Genomic DNA, 21984 nt, shown 5'->3' with positions numbered 1-21984 from the left:
TATAGCTTGAGGGGTTCACTTTTTTTATACTGAATGCTTTTGTGCACTTTAAATCACTGTAGCTTTACTAGTTACTAGGTGATTCATCGCGCCCTCCGGGCGCTCTTCACACCGTCGTGAGGGGCTTCGCCCCATTCGAAGTGGAAATATATGTGAGTGTGAGATCTAGTGTAATTTGGTGAATAATGTTCTTTTAGTGAATTTGAGTCACAGCATAAATGTTTAGAAATGAAAGTGCATATAATTGCAAAGGTGGTGTAGTCTGTGATAGCTTTTGGTGGGAGGGTGAGGCAGCGGGTCCCCTAGGAGGCCTTGCTGAGAGTGGCAGGCAGCGGTGGGTGGCTGGGAGCCTGCGTGTGTGTTGAGTGGGAGGGGGGGGTGTGGGGGGGTTGTGCTTGCGTTGTGTAGACGTGGGGCTGGCTGTGTGTGGCAGGTGGTGGGGAGGGGGGTTGCGTGGTGTGTTGAGGCAGCGGGTTCCCTGGGTGTCCTAGCTGAGAGCGTTAGTCAGCGTCTGGGAGCCAGCGTTTGAGTATGACCTGGGAGTGGACAGCGTTAGTTAGGAGCGTGACTCAGTGGGTCCCCTGGGCGGCAGGTAGCGTTGGTGGGGTTGTGGGGGGGGGGGTGTGTGTGCGTTGTGTAGACATGGGTCTGGCTAGGTTGGGCGGCTGGTGGGGAGGGGGGTTGGGAGGCAGCGTTTGTGTCTTACCTGGGAGCGGACAGAGTTCGGTGTGAGCGTCAGGCAGCGGGTCCCCTGGGCGGCAGGTAGGGTGTATGTCGGTATGGGGGGACACTGTGGGGTGTATGTCGTATGGGGGGAACACTGTGGGGTGTATGTCAGTATGGGGGAACACTGTGGGGTGTATGTCGGTATGGGGGAACACTGTGGGGTGTATGTCGGTATGGGGGGAACACTGTGGGGTGTATGTCGGTATGGGGGGGACACTGTGGGGTGTATGTCGGTATGGGGGGACACTGCGGGGTGTATGTCGGTATGGGGGGGACACTGCGGGGTGTATGTCGGTATGGGGGGAACACTGCGGGGTGTATGTCGGTATGGGGGGACACTGTGGGGTGTATGTCGGTATGATGGGACACTGTGGGGTGTATGTCGGTATGGGGGGGACACTGTGGGGTGTATGTCGGTATGGGGGGACCCTGTGGGGTGTATGTCGGTATGGAGGGACCCTGTGGGGTGTATGTCGGTATGGGGGGACACTGTGGGGTGTATGTCGGTATGGGGGGACACTGTGGGGTGTATGTCGGTATGGGGGACACTGTGGGGTATATGTCGGTATGGGGGGACACTGTGGGGTGTATGTCGGTATGGGGGACACTGTGGGGTGTATGTCGGTATGGGGGGACACTGTGGGGTGTATGTCGGTATGGGGGGACACTGTGGGGTGTATGTCGGTATGGGGGGACACTGTGGGGTGTATGTCGGTATGGGGGGACACTGTGGGGTGTATGTCGGTATGGGGGGACACTGTGGGGTGTATGTCAGTATGGGGGACACTGTGGGGTGTATGTCGTATGGGGGGAACACTGTGGGGTGTATGTCGGTATGGGGGAACACTGTGGGGTGTATGTCGGTATGGGGGGACACTGTGGGGTGTATGTCGGTATGATGGGACACTGTGGGGTGTATGTCGGTATGGGGGGGACACTGTGGGGTGTATGTCGGTATGGGGGGACCCTGTGGGGTGTATGTCGGTATGGAGGGACCCTGTGGGGTGTATGTCGGTATGGGGGGACACTGTGGGGTGTATGTCGGTATGGGGGGACACTGTGGGGTGTATGTCGGTATGGGGGACACTGTGGGGTATATGTCGGTATGGGGGGACACTGTGGGGTGTATGTCGGTATGGGGGACACTGTGGGGTGTATGTCGGTATGGGGGGACACTGTGGGGTGTATGTCGGTATGGGGGGACACTGTGGGGTGTATGTCGGTATGGGGGGACACTGTGGGGTGTATGTCGGTATGGGGGGACACTGTGGGGTGTATGTCAGTATGGGGGACACTGTGGGGTGTATGTCGTATGGGGGGAACACTGTGGGGTGTATGTCGGTATGGGGGAACACTGTGGGGTGTATGTCGGTATGGGGGGACACTGTGGGGTGTATGTCGGTATGGGGGGACACTGTGGGGTGTATGTCGTATGGGGGGAACACTGTGGGGTGTATGTCGGTATGGGGGGGACACTGTGGGGTGTATGTCGGTATGGGGGAACACTGTGGGGTGTATGTCGGTATGGGGGGACACTGTGGGGTGTATGTCGTATGGGGGGAACACTGTGGGGTGTATGTCGGTATGGTGGGGACACTGTGGGGTGTATGTCGGTATGGGGGGGACACTGTGGGGTGTATGTCGGTATGGGGGGACACTGTGGGGTGCATGTCGTATGGGGGGAACACTGTGGGGTGTATGTCGGTATGGGGGACACTGTGGGGTGTATGTCGTATGGGGGGAACACTGTGGGGTGTATGTCGGTATGGGGGGGACACTGTGGGGTGTATGTCGGTATGGGGGGACACTGTGGGGTGTATGTCGGTATGGGGGGACACTGTGGGGTGTATGTCGGTATGGGGGGGACACTGTGGGGTGTATGTCGGTAGGGGGGGGACACTGTGGGGTGTATGTCGGTATGGGGGGACACTGTGGGGTGTATGTCGGTATGGGGGGACACTGTGGGGTGTATGTCGGTATGGGGGGACACTGTGGGGTGTATGTTGGTATGGGGGGACACTGTGGGGTGTATGTCGGTATGGGGGGACACTGTGGGGTGTATGTCGGTATGGGGGGACACTGTGGGTATGGAGGGTCTCGGGTCTCCGTCACTATGAGGCTGGGGCGATCCCGGTGACCGGGGGTCCCTGTGATGACAGCATCTGGAAGGCCGGCGGGCGGGGGGGGGGGGTCTGTGTAGCCGGAAGTGGCGCTGTGCGGGGCTGGGGGGAGTGTGGGTGACGCAGCCGCTGCCGTGCCCACGCTCTGTGTGTGGGAGTGCGCGCTCCCGGGTACCGCTCCGTTATTATCAGTCAGAGAGCGGCGGAGACCGGACACCACCCACCCCGGGACCTCCCCTCCCGGCCGCCCGGCCTGCCGAGCCCCCATGTCCCGGGTCTGCTCCTGATCCCCCCTGTGCCGCCCTCCCCCGCAGCATCTGCCCCATCCACCCATCATCTGCCCCCAGCATCTGCCCCATCCATCACCTGCCCCCAGCATCTGCCCCATCACCTGCCCCCAGAATCTGCCCCATCCACCCATCATCTGCCCCCAGCATCTGCCCCATTCATCACCTGCCCCCAGCATCTGACCCATCCATTCATCACCTGCCCCCAGCATCTGACCCATTCATCACCTGCCCCCCTCCCACCCATCCTTCTCTCATTCGCCAGTACACCCAGTATCTGCCCCCCCCTGACCATTTACCCCTCACCGCTCCCGCCACACCATGAATTTCCCCCCTTCTGGCCTGTCGGGGAGCCCTCAGTCGTCCCTCACCTCCCAGGTGTCTGTCTCTGGTTCCTCAGTCTCATCCCAATTTGGGATAGGTCCCCAGTTTGGTTCCGGACAGGTTTCGTCGACCCAGGCAGCCGGAGCCCCCCCCCCCTATGTCCTGTCCAACTCCGTGGCCATCAGGGCAGAGATCCAGCGCTTCGAGTCGGTGCACCCCAATATTTACGCCATTTATGATCTCATAGAGCGAGTTGATGACTTAGCCCTGCAGAACCAGATCCGGGAGCACGTCATCTCCATAGAAGGTGAGAGTTTGGGGGTAACAATGGGGTGCGGGGAGGTTCTGTGTATGGGGATGAGTAACATGGATGTGTGGGGGTGGAAGTTGTCCTGCCATCCCTTCCTCTGCACCTTATTACACTATGTGATGTTGTGTCTTGTGTAGCGGTGTGTCCTGCATATAGAACGGTGTGTCCTGTGTATATAACCGTGTGTGACAGTGTCCTGTGCATGTAACGGTGTGTGCTGTGTACATATCCCTGTGTAACTGTGTCCTGTGTGTATCAGTGTGTCCTACGAGTGTAATGGTGTATCCACATATATATCTGTGTGTCCTGCGTGTATCAGTGTGTCCTGTGTGTAAGAAGGGGGGGCGTGCAGCCGGTGTCCGTCCGTCGCCCGACACAGTTTTGCGTGTGGGGGTGCGGAGTAGCCGGGGACCGCTGTCAGAAGGGGTGTCGTGCAGCTGGGGTCCGTCCGTCGCCCGACACAGCGCTGCATGGTGGGGGGCGGGGTTATTGGCTGGCGCTGCGTGTCGGGGGGCGGGGTTATTTGCTGGCGTCGCCATGGGACCGCTGTGGCTGAAGGTAATGGGTTAGAGGCAGAAGGGGGGCGGGCGTTGCAGGTGTGAGTCAGAAGGGTGGGCGGGCGAAATGTCCGGCGGGGCGGTCTATGAGGTGGGGCCTGGGCGCGCGGTGTGTAGGTGCCCTATAAGCGGTCCGGGGATGAGTGTGTTGGGGAGGGGTTGTGGGAGGTGAGCAGCCGTGGCTGGAGTTAGTGGGCAGGCATGGGGAGTGTTGGCCGAGGAGGGGTGTGTGCTTGTGGAGAGCATGTAGGACGGAAGTGCGGAAGTGCCTTGCTTCAGCAGTGTGGCTGACGGTGGATGGGACTGTCAATCACCCGTGAAACCCCGCCCACCGTTTGCCACACTGCGTTGACTGACAGATCTGGCCAAATATATAAGAGATAACACAGGAGCTTCTGTGCAAATTCTCCCCTGCTCATTATTCCACTCCCCTGTGGCAGCGAGCATTTTAATCCCCCGTGGCAGCGAGCATTTCACTCCCCTGTGGCAACAAGCATGTGATCTCCGGTGACATTGAGCATGAAGACCCTAGCATTGATCAAGAAACCCCAAACAAGTAACATGTAGGTAAGCGGCACTTATATGGCATAATAGGTAATAGCCAATGCTGAGTGGCATACTATGTAATGGGCATCACGGTGTGTTGCATAATGTGTAATGGGCATCACAATGTGTTGCATAATGTGTAATGAGCATCACAGTGTCAGGCATAATATGTAATGGGCATCATGGTGTCAGGCATAATGTGTAATGGCATCATGGTGTCAGGCATAATGTGTAATGGAAAACAGAGGGGGGTTGCAGGTGCACTATGCAATCATTACTGCTAACATGTATTCCTTTTATAATTAATTTCTGAGGATGTTAGCATACATTTGGCCAAATAGATCTACCTGCTCACCACGTTAAGGTCTCCTCATTAGAGCAGGTCCCTAGCACTATGGGGTTCATGCCTGGGGCACAGGGCACCCCCAAGCCAGTCCAGCAAAACCACCCCAGGGCATCACATAAATAAAATATAGCTGTGAAGTGTAATAGAGTGTATAGGGTCATAGAATGTAGGGTATGTGTAAGCAACTAATAGTGATAAAGGGTGTGTCAAAAAGAAAAAAATTGTGAAAAAATACATATAAATAAGACATACATAGAAAAATGATATGTTTATGTGAGTCTATGTGTAAAGTAGCGATGCCTGGCCTGGAGTGGTCCAGCCAGACAAGCCCAGGGGGGCCCAGCACCCAGACAATTACCCCAAGAAAACTGACGTTTGTAAATTATTAGGACTTACTTGGAATTATGCCTTCATCACAGTTGTGCAGTCATTGCTAGTCCCTGCTTAAGAACATTTGAGGGTGGTGGGGGAGGGGTGCTAATCTAGGCAGAAGCAATCTCAGGCTTTAGGTGTGTACGGATACACAATATAGACTATGGACAAAGGGGGGGCCCTAGACTGCACACCCTGTAATGAGAGGTGCTACCTTGCTGAGATTTTTAGCTATATGCAAAACAGAGGGGGGTTGCAGGTGCACTATGCAATCATTACTGCTAACATGTATTCCTTTTATAATTCATTTCTGAGGATGTTAGCATACATTTGGCCAAATATATCTACCTGCTCACCACGTTAAGGTCTCCTCATTAGAGCAGGTCCCAAGCACTATGGGGTTCATGCCTGGGGCACAGGGCACCCCCAAGACAGCCCAGCAAAACCACCCCAGGGCATCACATAAATAAAATATAGCTGTGAAGTGTAATGGAGTGTAAGGTGTCATAGAATGTAGGGTATGTGTAAGCAACTAATAGTGATAAAGGGTGTGTCAAAAACGAAAAAATGTGAAAGAATACATATAAAAAAAGACATACATAGAAAAATGATATGTTTATGTGAGTCTATGTGTAAAGTAGCGATGCCCTGGAGTGGTCCAGCCAGCCAAAACTGACAGTTTTCTTGGGGTAATTGTCTGGGTGCTGGGCCCCCCTGGGCTTGTCTGGCTGGACCACTCCAGGGCATCGCTACTTTACACATAGTCTCATATAAATAGGGATGTGCACCGGCCACTTTTCGGGTTTTGGGTTTTGGGTTCTGAGTACCTTGAGGTTTTGGGTTCTAATGGGTTTTGGCAAAACACCTCCTAAGTGTTTTGTGTTTCGATTTTTTTGGGTTTTGGGTTCTGATTTTTTGTTAAAAAAGCATAAAAACTGCTAAAATCGCAGAATTTTGGTTTTTATTTTTTGCTCCTACGCTATATTAACCTCAATAACATTCATTTCCACTCAATTCTGAACAGCTCACACCTTTGTTAGGGCAAAAGGTTGCACCGAGGTAGCTGGATAACTATGATAAGCCACACAAGTGTGCGGCACAAACACTAGACTGATATGGCACACTTAGCTTCCCCTCTAGGCTGATACTGCACACCTAGAATTACCCCTGGACTGATATGGCACACCTAGCATCACCCCTGGACTGATATGGCACGCTTAGCATCACCCCTGGACTGATATGGCACAGGTAGCATCACCCCTGGACTGATATGGCACACTTAGCATCCCCCCTAGTCTGATACGGCACACCTAGCATCACCCCTGGACTGATATGGCACGCTTAGCATCACCCCAGGACTAATACCGCAAACTTGGCAGCACCCCATGAATTATACGGCAGACTTGGCTCACCCCAGGAATTATTTGGGAGACTTGGCTCGCCCCTGGACTGATATGGCACGCTTAGCATCACCCCTGGACTAATACAGCACACTTGGCAGCACCCCATGAATTATACGGCAGACTTGGCTTACCCCAGGAATTATACGGCACAGATGGTGGCACCCCTGACCTGATACAGCACACATGGAATTATACGGCACAGATGGCGGCACCCCTGGACTGTTACGGCACACATGGCGGCAGGCATGGAATTATACGGCAGACAAATTCCTGCAGTAAAAATAAAAATTTGTATTCTTTTAATTATAGAAAAGAGCAGCACACCTTACTTAGCAACACCCCATGAATTATACAGCACTCTTGGCTCACCCCTGGACTACAGCGCATTTAACAGCCCTTGCAGTAAACAAAAAAAAAAACACCTTATTTTTATTTTCATTAAAAAAAGGGCAGCTCCCCTGGTCTGATATGGGACACATGGGGCACCCCTGGAATTATACGGCACACATGCGGGCACCCCTGGACTGATACAGGACACAAGGGGGCACCCATAGAATTAAACGGCACACATGTGGGCACCCCTGGACAAATACAGCACACGTGTGGGCACCCCTGGATGGATACAGTACACATGCGGGCACCACTGGACTGATACAGCACAAATGTGGGCACCCCTGGACAAATACAGCACACATGTGGGCACCCCTGGATGGATACAGTACAAATGTGGGCACCCTGAACTGATGCAGCACACATGCGGGCACCCTGGACTGATGCAGCACACATGCAGCCACCCTGGACTTATACGGTGCACTGGCAGCAGTCATTTAAAAAAAAAATTTTTTTTTTTTGCTTAATTAAAATAATGTAGCCCCCTCTGTAGCACTAGCAGCAGCCCCCTATGCATAAATCACCCCCCCCCCCCAACATTTCATCTCCCCAGCATGTTTCCCCAGCAGCTCAGCTCAGCAGACACCACGGACACATCCGTGCTGTCTGAAATCACCAGCCTGTTTGAAAATGGCGCCGACCGCCGGGAACTATATATCCCCAGGGATTCGACAGCGGGAAGATGACGTCCGGCCTCGTTTTGAACTCAGAAAAATGGCGGCGACCATCGAACTCCCGGGATCCGGCCTCGGATCAGGTAAGTCCGTGGGGGTTCGGATCTCTAGGATCCGAACCCGCTCATCTCTACATATAAACATATCATTTTTCTATGTATGTCTTATTTATATGTATTTTTTCACAATTTTTTTCTTTTTGACACACCCTTTATCACTATTAGTTGCTTACACATACCCTACATTCTATGACACTATACACTCTATTACACTTCACAGCTATATTTTATTTATGTGATGCCCTGGGGTGGTTTTGCTGGACTGGCTTGGGGGTGCCCTGTGCCCCAGGCATGAACCCCATAGTGCTAGGGACCTGCTCTAATGAGGAGACCTTAACGTGGTGAGCAGGTAGATATATTTGGCCAAATGTATGCTAACATCCTCAGAAATGAATTATAAAAGGAATACATGTTAGCAGTAATGATTGCATAGTGCACCTGCAACCCCCCTCTGTTTTGCATATAGCTAAAAATCTCAGCAAGGTAGCACCTCTCATTACAGGGTGTGCAGTCTAGGGCCCCCCCTTTGTCCATAATGTGTAATGGGCATTATAGTCTGTGAGGTAATGTGTAAGTATGGGATTGAAGCAAAAGTTTAAAAAAAAACACATAATAAGGTGGGCTTGGGGCGGGTCAATGGGTGGGCTGTGGGTGGGTTTCGAGGTCCTCTGTCCAGCAATCTCTCAACACAAAGGTTGTAATCATACAGCCGACAGCTTACAGTGCTGACAGCCCGCATCATGAGGCTCATGCCACAAGGTAGCGCTTCCATTTAGTGATTATTTATTTATTTATTAACAGTTTCTTATATAGCGCATACATATCACACAGCGCTTTACAGAGTATATTTGAACATTCACATCAGTCCCTGCCCCAGTGGAGCTTACAATCTATATTCCCTACCACATGTACGCGCACACACAGCCATTCTAGGGTTAATTTGTTGGGAGCCAATTAACCGATCAGTATATTTTTTGGCTTGGGGGAGGAAACTGGAATACCCGGAGGAAACCCATGCAAGTACGGGGAGAATATACAAACTCTGCACAGTTAGTCATGGTGGGAATCAAACCCATTACCTCAGTGCTGTGAGGCAGTAATGCTAACAATTACACCATCCATACTATACTCAGCAGCCAATAGGCTAGGAGGGGCGCCAGAGACTTTTTTGGCTGGGGGGCGCAAAATTTCAAGTTACGCTACTGCCCATGATACATCTTATGATCAACGGACACTGACATTTGTATTTTGGCTTCGCAGAGACTCTAGAAAATGTTACAGACCAAACACTTCTGGGAGAGCTGGTATTTTAAGGCCAATGAGTCGTTACCGTCAGAGGAGACAGAGCTATGATCTCAGGTGAGAGTTGAAGGTATACAGCGACCAACATTTAACAATGTTGTTTAACTCATGTTAAAGTGCCCCATCTTCTGGGATTCTCTCCTTCACCCAGACTATATACTGTAGGTAAAGAGGGCTCTAGGCTGCAAACATTAGCTGCTTGTAATGATACAGATGGAGCGCCTCTCAGCCAGTGCCGGGGCTTGCCAGAATGCCCCCGCTGGCGATATGACTGGGACACGCGAGAGTCCCACACGTACGTGCGTCCCAGTTTTCAGGCAGGAGGGGACAGGAACCCTGCCCATCTCCGCTTCAGGGAGATGGGCAGGGTTAAGGGGGGTGCAGGGAGGCGGTAAGGACCAGCAGACAGCGACGGGGAGGCGGCGGGGACCAACTGTGAGCTCCGTCAGAAGGGGACGCGTGAGCTTCCCCTTCCGGGGGCTGGCGGTTGGTGATCCGATCACCAGACCACCGCTGAATGAGAAGGGCTCCATCTGTAGGTGCTACCTTGCTGAGATTGATAGTTATATGCAAAAAGGGGGGTGCAGGTGCACTGTGCAATTATCACTACTAAAATAATATATATTAACTTTTATTATATTTAATTATCATATTACCGTATATCAAATACCATAGAGGGTGGCAGCAGTGAGTTCCTTAATCCTCAGGGCCCCAGTACAATGCCCCTGCTGCATCAATGGTACAGATGGAGCCCCTCTCATGTTTGCCAGGGCTGGTGATTCTATCGTCAGCCCCCACCAGCTTTTGGAAGGGGGCGCGTGAGCACAAGATGCTGGCGCGCCCCAATCCGAAGGAGCTCCCCGCCGTTGTCCACTGCCTCCCGGGTCCCCATCTCCAGTCCCCACCAGAAAGCCCCCTAACCCTGCCCGTCTCCCTGAAGCAGAGACAGGCACGGTCACACCACCCAGCCACTGAGTGTCTGGGACGCACGTGCATATGTGAGATACACGCGTGTCCCAGTCTGATGGAGTACCTCTCTGCCAGCGCTCGCCAGCGGAGACATTATGGCAAGAACTGGCACTGAAAGAGAGGGGCTCCGTTTGTAGTTCCGCCTCTGATCAGGTGTTGATACCAACTACTCAGTATTAAAAGTGTTACAAAAGTAAAAAAAAAATTGTGAAAAGATACATAGATTAAAATAAAAAACATACAAAGTGGTATCAAATGTGAATACAGGTTGAGTATCCCTTATCCAAAATGCTCGGGAACAGAAGAATTTTGGATAATGGATTATTCCGTATATTTCAGAATATTTTTATATTTCATTGATGTATCTTGAGGAATCTTGCATTTATTTTGTATAAGCACACCAAACACATGAGTACACACACACATATATATATATATTTTATTTGCGCATGAAACAAGGTTTCAAAACATGAAACAAATGGGGTTATTCTGGTTCATTCGCAAAGGCAAATTCCTTCTCAAATGTACAAAACCATGCTGCACTGCAGGTGGGGCAGATGTAACAGGTGCAGAGAGAATTAGATTTGGGGGAGTTATTTTGTATCTGTGCAGGAAAAATACTGACTGCTTTATTTTTACACTGCAATATACTGTAGATCTCACTTTGAAGTAAAACCCCACCCAAATCTAATTATCTCTTCACAAGTTACACCTGCCCCGCCACCTGCAGTGCACATGGTTTTGTCCATGTGGGAAGGAGTTTGGGTACTTATGTAATATCTGGGCTCCCGTTTTTCTTATGAGACCGCGTTCCCTCGCCACGCTTTGGGCACGGTGGCTCGCTGCGCTCGCCACACTATATAAAATCAACTCCATGCGTAGTTGGATAGCAGGGGTATGAAAAAATGGGGTGCATTTAACATGGGAGCCCAGATAATACATAAGTACCGGAGTTTGCCTTTGCGAATGAACCGGAAGTTTGTTTACAGGCACTGCCAAGTAGTTATTTACTTGCAGATATTTAGTGCCAGATACATATCATGTCCTCAGTAGTGCCAGTTACATATCATGTCCCCAGTCACAGATGTCACGGTAGTACTTTTAGCATTCTGGAAAACTATGGTTTTCTGAATAATTTGGATAACGAATATTTGGATAAGGGATACTCAACCTGTATATGTGTTGTTAAGTAGTGATGCTTGAAGTGGCCCAGCCAAACAAGCTCATGGAGCCCAGCACCCACACATTCACTCTAAACTTCTAAGGACTTATGCTGGCCATACACTAGACAACTTTCATCCAACTCACAAACCCTGGAAAATGGGGAAAAACATTCAGTCAACGGAGGTGATTCAGGTTTGCTTGCAAAGCACATTTGGTTTGCTAATGGACAAAACCATGTTAGATCTGAGTTATTTTGTTTCTGTGCATGGTAAATACTGGCTGCTTTATGTTTACACTGCAATATAGATATCAGTGTGAGCTTTACACACCCCACCAAAATCTAAGTCGCTCTGCACAAGTTACATCCACCCCACCTGCCGTGCACATGGTTTTGTCCATTAAATGAGTTTGCTTTTGCAAACCAACCTGAATCACCCCCAAACTGTTTAAATCCAACCAATTCAACTAAAGAACCTTGTCTGAGTGACAGTTTTTGTCCGTTTCTAGATTTTGGGAGTAAATTACATTTGCTCCCATTCAGTGGAGTACCCTCCAACCAACTAGTTGGATGGTTGGATGAAAGTTGGTCTAGTGCAGTGGTTCCCAAACTGTGTGCCGTGGCACCCTTGTGTGCCTTGGGGGACTTGCAGGGGTGCCCTGGGTTGGTGGTCCAGGACCAATTCAAGTTTTTTATGTCCATTGTAATAGTCAAATTGTGGACAAACAGAAGTGAATCCTGTCCATTACCACATAACTGATCCTAAGGATGAGATAAACATAATTTATTTAACTTAATATTTGTTTCTGACTTTCTCAATAAGAAACCTTTAGCCTAGGGGTGCCACGAAAACATTTCTGATGCTTCAGGGTGCCGTGATACAAAAACTTTGGAAACCCCTGGTCTAGTGTATGGCAGGCATTACTTTGGAATGGATTCTGCCTGATTTTGTAATGTGCGGTCACTTCTAGGTTCCTGCTTTAAAACAATTTTGGGGGAGTGGTGCTAGTCTAGACTGAAACAATCTCAAGTGAGTAGCTGTACACATAAAGGTGATGATTCTGATTGACTTGATAAGCTGCAATGGGTAGTAGTAATGGGAGGGGCGGCACATGTGCAGCACATAAAGAATACCCCGATAAGGCCAGCATTCACAGGAACAGAGCTTTCTCATAAGCTCTGTCCCTGCATACAATAATTGAAACATCCATGCCATCACATCCCTATAAGATGCGGATTGTACTAAATCTGCCTCCTCAAAGTCACCTTGGAGTTCTGTGTCCTTTATAAAGGTAATTAGCTTAGTAGGGACATGTTTTCTTAATGAACCCTGATGTGATGGCATCAGAGGTTTATTATTTCCAGGAATTTATAAACATATTAACGTCACATGTATGATAACGAAATATTAATCTAGTTGAAAAATCCATTTTCAGGCGTTTTATTCATTTCCTTGAGATTTCCAGAGAGCAATAAAATAAAGCACATTCTCCATTAAACTGTATTTAGCAATGTGTCCCACTAATTAGCTGCTAATTAATTTATATAGCTTTGTATATGAAGGGATCAATTAGAATCTTTCTATTAGCACTGAGTAGCTTTTCTAGAAGGAACGTGTAACTATGCCTATAAAACAGTATGAATGTTTTGCTGCAATGTCACCTTGTTAGTCTGTCTTTGTAGCAAGTGTAACTGTAGCCAAAGATAAGGCACAGTAATTGGTTTTTACTGATTTTGGGTTTTCTCTGTGTGATGTTATAAAGATTAATAATAATCGACAGAATCAGCTCTTATCAGTTATAACAAATTTAAAGATGAAAGAGTTACAATACAGATTTCATTAAAATTAGAGTGATGTAAAATAGGCATTGTAAGAATAAACATCATTTGTACAGAAAGGGCCTGATTCGGACTATAGACCTGATTCAAGCATGCTCCCTGAGCTGTGAATATTCAGAGCCCAGTAGGCAGGTAAATGCCGCTCTGTTTTTTCCCCTGCTCCCAGCGCCGGGTCTAGACTCTGTCTGCACTGCGAAAGCTGGGGGAACAAGGAAGCAGCTGCTGACGGAAGTGGAACTTTGCATGGTCCTTCGCAAGGGGACCCCAAGCATTTGCAGATTGTAACATTCGCATGCTCTGTCTTCCGATAATCGTTAGGGCTGCAAATTCGCAGCCCTGCAAATGGGTTTGAATCTGGCCCATTGGTCCTAATTCAGCTTCCCCTGCAGTTCCCTGAAAATACCAGTGCACATGCATGAACATTTAAACAGTGGTTGCAACAACAGGGGTCTGCAACAATGCAGCGGGGGCAGCGATGGCATGTGGGCAGTCTTGTCGTATGCTGGGCGGCCCTCTGCAACCCGCAACCAAGGTTGTAATTTTGCACAGATTCGCCAAGATGAATTAGGCCCTTACCCACTGATAAAGATGCATCTTGCAGATTTCAGCATACTGTGTGTTTGCAAAGAATGCAACTGTGCATGTGCAGGATCCACGGCCGGCTCCACCATTAAGCAGCTTTAGGCAGCTCCCTAGGGCCCCGGGATATGAGGGGCACCATTAGTTTGCTTACCAGAAAATTAAAGATGACTATGGGGAAGACATCCTTGTTGCACTTAATGCAGGTGACTTCTAAGACACCACCCCCACAGTTTCTCTCTCCAAGGAAAACTTGTCAGAATAAGGAATTCAGGGGCAGATTTATTAAGCTCGGTGAAGTGATAATGTGGCTGGTACTTTATCACCGGCCAGTCAGCTCCTAACTGTGAAGTTACAGGCTTTGATTGGTTTGAAAAATGACAGGTAGGAGCTGATTGGCCGTGATAAAGACAAGACACTTTTTCACTTCACCGAGCCTAATAAATCTACCCCTTAATTAGCAGCAGGGTCAATCATCTCACAGCAACTAACCTGACTTGCAGTAGTCAAAAGTGGAACTATTATGCCCTATTATAAAATAATCCATTTAGGCCCGCAGGCATGTCCAACGTTGGCCCTCCAGATGTTTTAAAACTACACATCCCAGCATGCTTTGCAATAGTTTTAGCATTCTCTAATAGCAAAACTGTGGCAAAGCATTCTGGGATATGTAGTTTCACAACATCTGGAGGGCCAACGTTGGACATGCCTGATTTAGGGCAAAGTCACTGAGATGTGTCTGTAATGGAAAGCAAACCAAATGCTCAGTATCACTTTATATTTTAACAGCAGAACAGTGTGAGGGTAAGGGCCCATGCACACTGAGTGCGACTTTGAGCTGAAAGCAGCTCAGTTTTGTCTTTTGGGCGGCTTTCACCTCAAAACCCACCCACTGTGTTCGGGGCAGTGATGAGCGGTGAGCAGTGATGCACGCTCCCGCATCATTGCTGGCCCAGTCACTCATCTGCTGGTATTACCAGCAGATGAACAATGGGTGGACAGCTTTCCATAGCCTCCTGCTATGGAAAGCCGTCCACCCCTGGGAAAATCTCTAAAACGGGAGAAAAATTCTCAGTGTGTATGGACCTTTACTATGAGCCAGTACCTTTTGCTTTAATAACTACAGGTTGAGTATCCCGTATCCAAAATGCTCGGGACCAGGAGAATTTTGGATAACGGATTATTCCGTATTTCGGAATATTTTAATATTTCAATTATGTATTTTGAAGTATCTTGCATGTATGCTGTATAAACACATAAAATACACACAAATATATTTTATTACCACATAAAATACACACAAATATATTTTATTTGTTCAAAAACAAGGTTTCAAAACATGAAACAAAATTTGTGTACTATCTCAGATATTGAATTTGAATGCCAAGCAATCATTTTCTTGCACATATATAGTGCCAGTTACATATCATGTCACCAGTAGTGCTGTTACAAATGTCCCCAGTGAGTTTTTAGCAAAAAAAAATATTTTTTATTCACTTTCTGGAATGTATGGTTTTCGGAATAATTCGGATAACGGATACTCGGATACGCGATACTCAACCTGTACTTATTCCAAACGAGTAAATCCTACACCCTTTTATAGTCATAGGTCATTATGGACAGTTGAGTTCTGAAAAATTGATTACTGTGCGAATTGTAAAATAAAATTATTGGCCTTTATTCTGTAACAGGTGTCAGCCGCCAGTGGACAAAGTCTATTTTCTGCAGCATCGCGCAGCTCAGAAAGACGCAGCTATTCTTATCAGCTCCGAGGCTGGAATTCTGCGCTGGTGGAGCATCTTTACTCATCACAAAAAGTTTGGTAAATTGTCATAATTGCTGGATAATCTTCTGGATATAAATAATCACTACAGTACTGCAAAAAGAGGACAGACACCTGCTCTGCATTATTTCCATTTAGAAATAATATTCTGCTTTTAAAAGTTTACGACCTAATTTTGTTATACTTGCATTCACATTATTAGAGTTTATGGTTTATACCAGGGGTAGCCAACTCCAAACCTCGAGAGCTACCAACAGTTAACGGTTTCCATGTCTCCTCACAGAATCATAAGTGAAGTAATTAGCTCCACCTGTGGATCATTCATAATGTGTCAGTGAGTAAATACTACACCTGTGCCCCAGCTCGGTGATCTAGAAAATGTGAACTGTTGGTAACTCTCGAGGACTGGAGTTGGCTACCCCTGGTTTATACAGTAGGTACTTGAACTCAGAGCTTCTCATTCTGAAAACATGTAAAATGGGTACACACTAGTCTCCACGCTCTGTATTACACACTAGTCTCCAGGCTGTGGGGTACACACTAGTCTCCAGGCTCTGGCATACATACCAGTCTCCAGGCTTTGGGTTACACCCCAGTCTCCAGGCTCTGGTGTACACACTTGTATCCAGGCTCTGGGGGACACACTTGTCTCCAGGCTCTGGGGGACACACTTGTCTCCAGGCTCTGGGGGACACACTTGTCTCCAGGCTCTGGGGGACACACTTGTCTCCAGGCTCTGGGGTACACACTTGTCTCCAGGCTCTGGGGTACACACTATTCTCCAGGCTCTGGTGTACACACTAGTCTCCAGGCTCTGGGGTACACACTAGTCTCCAGGCTCTGGGGTACACACTATTCTCCAGGCTCTGTTGCACAGACTAGTTTCCAGGCTCTGAGATACACACTAGTCTCCAGGCTTTGGGTTACACCCCAGTCTCCAGGCTCTGGTGTACACACTAGTCTCCTGGCTCTGTTTTAAGGGCCCCATACATCAGCAATTAATTGTGACAATTTTCAGATATGGAGATGATTGCCACAATTAATTTGAGATGTGTGGGCTCCCCCTTTTGGCAATCCCAATCAAAAATCGCCAATCGATTGCTTAATCAGGTTTTTAAACATATTTAATAATCTGGTATTATCTGCAGATCTTTTTTATATGTGTGGGCGTTCCCAATTCGTCTTCTTCATCTATTTACATTATGAACAGCAATCGATTGGGCAATTTCCAGACATGAAGATGCAATCTTTAGATGGAAAAATCTGCCGATCACTGAAATAAATCTGTAATGTGTGGGCAAAGTCAGATAGATTGTAAAATCCATTTATCTGGCCAAAATATCCCTATATCTGAAAATCCATAAATTGTGATTGCTGATGTATGGGGCCCATTACACACTAGTCTCCAGGCTTTGGGTTACACCCCCAGAGCCGGCCTTAGGCATAGGCACACTAGGCAATTGCCTAGGGCATTTGGAATGCCTAGGGGCATCAGCAGCTTCTGCTGATTAAAATGATATGCAGCATGCCTATATTCTGTGTGTGAATGAGGCTGTATCTGCATATGAAATAGTGTATTCATGGAAATCACTGTATCATTATGAGTGTCATGTATAAATGCATTAATATTGTGCGACATATGTGTAACAGGCATTATGTGTGTCATGTGTATAAGGGCATTGATAATGTGCAACATATGTGTAAGGGGCATTGTGTGTCATTATGTGTATGAAGGGCATTAATAATGTGCAACATATGTGTAATGGGCATTATGTGTGTCCTGTGTATAAGGGCATTAATAATGTGCAACATATGTGTAAGGGGCATTATGTGTGTCTTTATGCGTATGAAGGGCATTAATAAAGGTTAGCATAATGTGTAAGGGGCATTACGTTTATAAGGACATTAATAATGTGTGTTATGTGTAAGGGGCTTTACTGTGTGGTATTATCAGCGGTGCCAGGGGTAGGGGGTACAAATTACCCAGGCCAAAGTCTGATGGAAGGGCCCAATGGGGGCCCCGGGCCCCCTCCCCTTAAGTGACAGCAGTAGCTGCAGCTCTTCTCCTCTGCCCAGCACACACTGCTTTGTGCTGGGTTGCAGTGTGGCCATGGAGGTGCTTAAAATACAATTTTAATGTGAGGAGTAATGTATATAAGGTAAAGTGGTACTACTGTGTGATGTAACGTGAATAAGGGACACCATCGCATGATATAATGTGAATAAAGTTGCACTACTGTGTGGCATTATATGAATTGGGGGTGCTATTGTGTGGCCATGCCCCTCCTTAGCAAGAACATACCCCTGTTTGGGCTACGAATGTGTGCACTGTTTCTATTTAAAATATTGCGGGTAGGAGCTCCAAAATGATGACTGCTATGATGAGGGTTGATGGTGCTGGGAAACGGGAGCAGGGTCAGAGGCGGAACTAGTGGCGGTGCTAGGGGGCACCAGCCAAAATCTTGCCTAGGGCGTCATTTAGGCTAGGGCCGGCTCTGTACACCCCAGTCTCAAGGCTCTGGTGTACACACTAGTCTCCAGGCTCTGGGGTACATACTAGTCTCCAGGCTCTGGGGTACACACTATTTTCCAGGCTCTGGGGTACACACTATTCTCCAGGCTCTGGGGTACATACTAGTCTCCAGGCTTTGGGTTACACCCCAGTCTCCAGACTCTGGTGTACACACTTGTATCCAGGCTCTGGAGTACACACTAGTCTCCAGGCTCTGGGGTACACAGTAGTCTCCAGGCTCTAGGTGAACCACTAGTCTCCAGGCTCTGGTGTATCCCAACGCTTAATCAGCTGGGATCTGGACTTGGGTTGACAGGCATTAGGTCACCAGTCAATAGTAATGACTACTATTGGTCGACATGCATTAGGTAGACAAAAGTAAAAGGTAGACATGGTCATGGTCAATACATGACAAAGTTGACATGAGTTTTCCACAATTTTCTTCTGCCTGGACTACGATTGGAAACACTCCCCATGCTATTGTGTGCAGTATAATAATTGGGGGTCCACATGCTCAAATTTACAAATTGACACAAAAAATTTGAAAAACTTATGTCGACTTTTCATGTGTAGATCATTTCTGCATCAGTCTTTTTCTGGTTTAGATTTTTCCATGTTGACCTTGTGCATGTCGACTTTTCGGGGTCGATATAGACTCCCAACCTAGGCCCTTATTCAGATCGGTGCGGATATTCCCGCATTCTTACGGAGCGGTCCGCACGCCACGGTGTTTTGCCGCGTGCGGCCATCGTCCGTAGAAACGCCCACGTGTCCTCCGCATTCGGACGGACTCACTCTGTAAGAACAGGGCGTGTTTACGGACGACATACAAACCATGCGTGTGCGGGAGAAACACTCTGATTCTGCACGGTATTACAGAGTATTACAGAGTATGCTCGGAAATACCGCATCCGAACGGGAGCCAAGCGGTGCTACCGCCCGTAAGCGGAGTATTTACGCCAAACAACCCACTATTAAGTATCTTCTGCAAGACATCACATGACCCACTTATTCAATTACCTATCCTCATAAAAAACTGCTAATTTGAAATTGGAATCAATTAGATGCCAATATATCCTTACAAGCATGCCTAACACATGCATTGCACGCATTAACCCTTACAGCAATTGAAGCAGCAATGGTTTCAATTAAAGCACTGACAAGCGGCCTATTAGTGAGTAATGAGTAAAGGAGTAGATTCTATTGGGTTCAGGTGTTAATGCTTGTAGTCATTAGGCGTACGTTCGCCTACCGCATGAACGAGTGGTGTCCGCAAAGCAATAGTACACTTGTGGACACCGCACATTTCTGCCCTTTTTGATCGCGTGCATTCGGAGTGCTATCCGAATGTACGCCCCCCAACATAATTGTACTCCCCCGTATCCGCCCATGTTTCCGCCCCGTTTTGCCCACTTTGAAACTACGCCCATGTGTCATTCCGCATGACGCCCATAATACGCCCATATTTCCCGACTGATTGCGGGGAACAGTTTTGGACGGGATTTGGCCGAACTGGTACGGAGTCAAGGCGTGGCACATGCGCGTTGCGTTCTCCACGCATGCGCAGACGCCGAAAAGACGCGATCCGAAAGTATGCGGTAAAGTCCGCGTCAATCAGAATAAGGGCCCTAATTACTGTTGACCCTATGAACCACACCGATTTTTCATATGAAAAACTTCTGCTAATTACCCCTCATTGCAGAAATGGGTGATATTGTGTCTTTGGCAGATATGATTGCACTGTCATTTATTTGAGTTTGAGTTTATGTTTACTTCCACCATAAAAACTTGATTAAAGCAACTTATACAGCTTGAAACAAATTTATAATAAAGAGCGCAGATACTCATAAAAATGGGATGCAAAAATTCTACAGGCAGTTTATGGAGGATGATTGTAAAATGATCAGACCATAGATTTTATGGAACGGTGAGTTTTATACATCACTGACATCTCAGGATCAATACTTAATGTCTGCAATGTCCTCTCCTGTCCTGAGGGTGAAGAGAACTGTGTTCCAGTAACCAATCAGTCAAAGTTGAACACTGTATATATAATAAATATATATGTGCAGCTCGGCGGGTATGTGCCACCTGTGTGAAAACTACTGTCTCTATTTGTATTGTTACCTACCTGGCTCTTGCAGTGAGCAGTGGCGCCACTGATGGCTGCCTAGGCACTGTAAAGCACAGCGGGTACTTGTTCACTTTGTGATAACTGTATTGTCCCTGCTTATATTGTCACCCACCTGGCTGCTGCAATGACCAGTGGCGCCGCTCATGGCTGCCTGGGCGCTGTGCAGCTCGGCGGGTATGTGTCCCCCACATGTAATGTCTTAATGCAATGTATGTAATGTCCACCCCCCTCCCCCTCCCTGGTTGATGCTGCATTGTAATTCAAAAAAAATCCTAGTGTGCGCAAGCATACATGACCAATAAAGTTGATTCTATTCTATTGATTCTATTCTATATACATATACAGATTTTTCATAAAGAAATTTTTAGTAGTCTTTTATATGAGACTTTATACTATAGACTTGTACATCCAGATCCACTAATTCCATCCAGATGAGGCTGCCTTCAATACAATCCATCTATAATCCCCAATAATTATTCTACATCTAATGCAGGTTATTTCTACGCCCCAAGTAATGCAGATGAATCGGTGTTCGGGATAACAAGTGATGACAGTAACAGTGTCCTAGTGTCAGGTGACACTGCAGGTTTTATCCAAGTTTGGGATATTTCGCAATATGGTTTCCAGGCTACAGAACAGGTAACTGATTGACTGTGTGTATCAAAAGCAGCAGATCCTTCTGCATAGAGTGGGAACAAACCCAATACCTCAAAAGTACCAAGGACAATGAGGACATTTATGAACAGTTGTATAAGATACAAGGAATCATCTAAATGTGCTTGTGCAATTTTTGTAATAAGGATGCAATGTTTCCATCTGTTTATGTGTTCGAGTCACAACCCGCAATCGTCCTGATGGTTACTGCTTAGGGCAGTATTCAATTACTATTTTCGGCATTTGCAACGAATATGCGTTCCGGAGGGCTGGAGCATTCGCTGCCAGCCCTTCCTTTCACCCTAATCAACGCCGCAGGGGCTCACTGACAGCAAACTTTAATTCACCACAGGGAGGTGGCGGACGGCGGCATGCAGGGAGATGGAAGTCTCCTTTCCTGCGCCGGAATGTGGGGGGGGAGGAGGGCTCCCGGGGACATGGGCAGCAGTAGTTGCCCCCCATCCCGGAGAGCTGGCAGGAGCCGCGGGTAGGGAGCTGCTGCACTGCTCCCACTCGTGCATATGTAATGAGCGGGTGCAGCGTGAAGTGAATATATGAATATGTAATGAGCGGCTCAAAATGACTGATTTTGAATAACCATTGTTATAAATGTCAAAAGGAGGACATTGGAGTAGATTATAAAAGGAATACTTAGGGTGGGATTCCGCTTCTTCCTATTGTGTTCCATTGGTCTTTGGTTGGAAATAGGCCCTCAATATGTCCATTAGAGCCGAGACAGAATAGCATTAAGGGCATTAAGGGCCAGCTGGTACGGATAGTCCTCCTGTAACAGAAATATTAAAATAAAGACATGAAACTGAATATTTTAATAGTGTATTAGCCAGCACCTTCACCTGAAGGGTTGTGACTTTTTAAGCATCAGTGATACACAAACAACAAGAAAAAAATTTGAATCTTAGCTCTGCCCTCCACCCC

At 47.8% G+C, this 21984-nt stretch overlaps 1 protein-coding gene across 2 annotated transcripts in view; it reads left to right on the top strand.

Moving 5' to 3' along the window:
• LOC146008640 (cilia- and flagella-associated protein 337-like) overlaps nt 1-21984 on the top strand; it is a 99518-nt gene that overhangs the window by 31130 nt on the left and 46404 nt on the right. For both annotated transcript variants that reach the window (XM_083148141.1, XM_083148140.1), the window contains exons 13-15: nt 9375-9473; nt 15657-15787; nt 20888-21033. In XM_083148141.1, coding sequence (XP_083004267.1) covers nt 9375-9473; nt 15657-15787; nt 20888-21033 — 376 coding nt within the window. The remainder of the gene's footprint in view (nt 1-9374; nt 9474-15656; nt 15788-20887; nt 21034-21984) is intronic.

The sequence above is a fragment of the Crinia signifera genome, chromosome 6 (genome assembly GCF_055691185.1).
Source record: "Crinia signifera chromosome 6, ASM5569118v1, whole genome shotgun sequence".
Lineage (NCBI taxonomy): Eukaryota > Metazoa > Chordata > Amphibia > Anura > Myobatrachidae > Crinia > Crinia signifera.
This window is presented reverse-complemented; position numbering and strand designations above follow the sequence as displayed.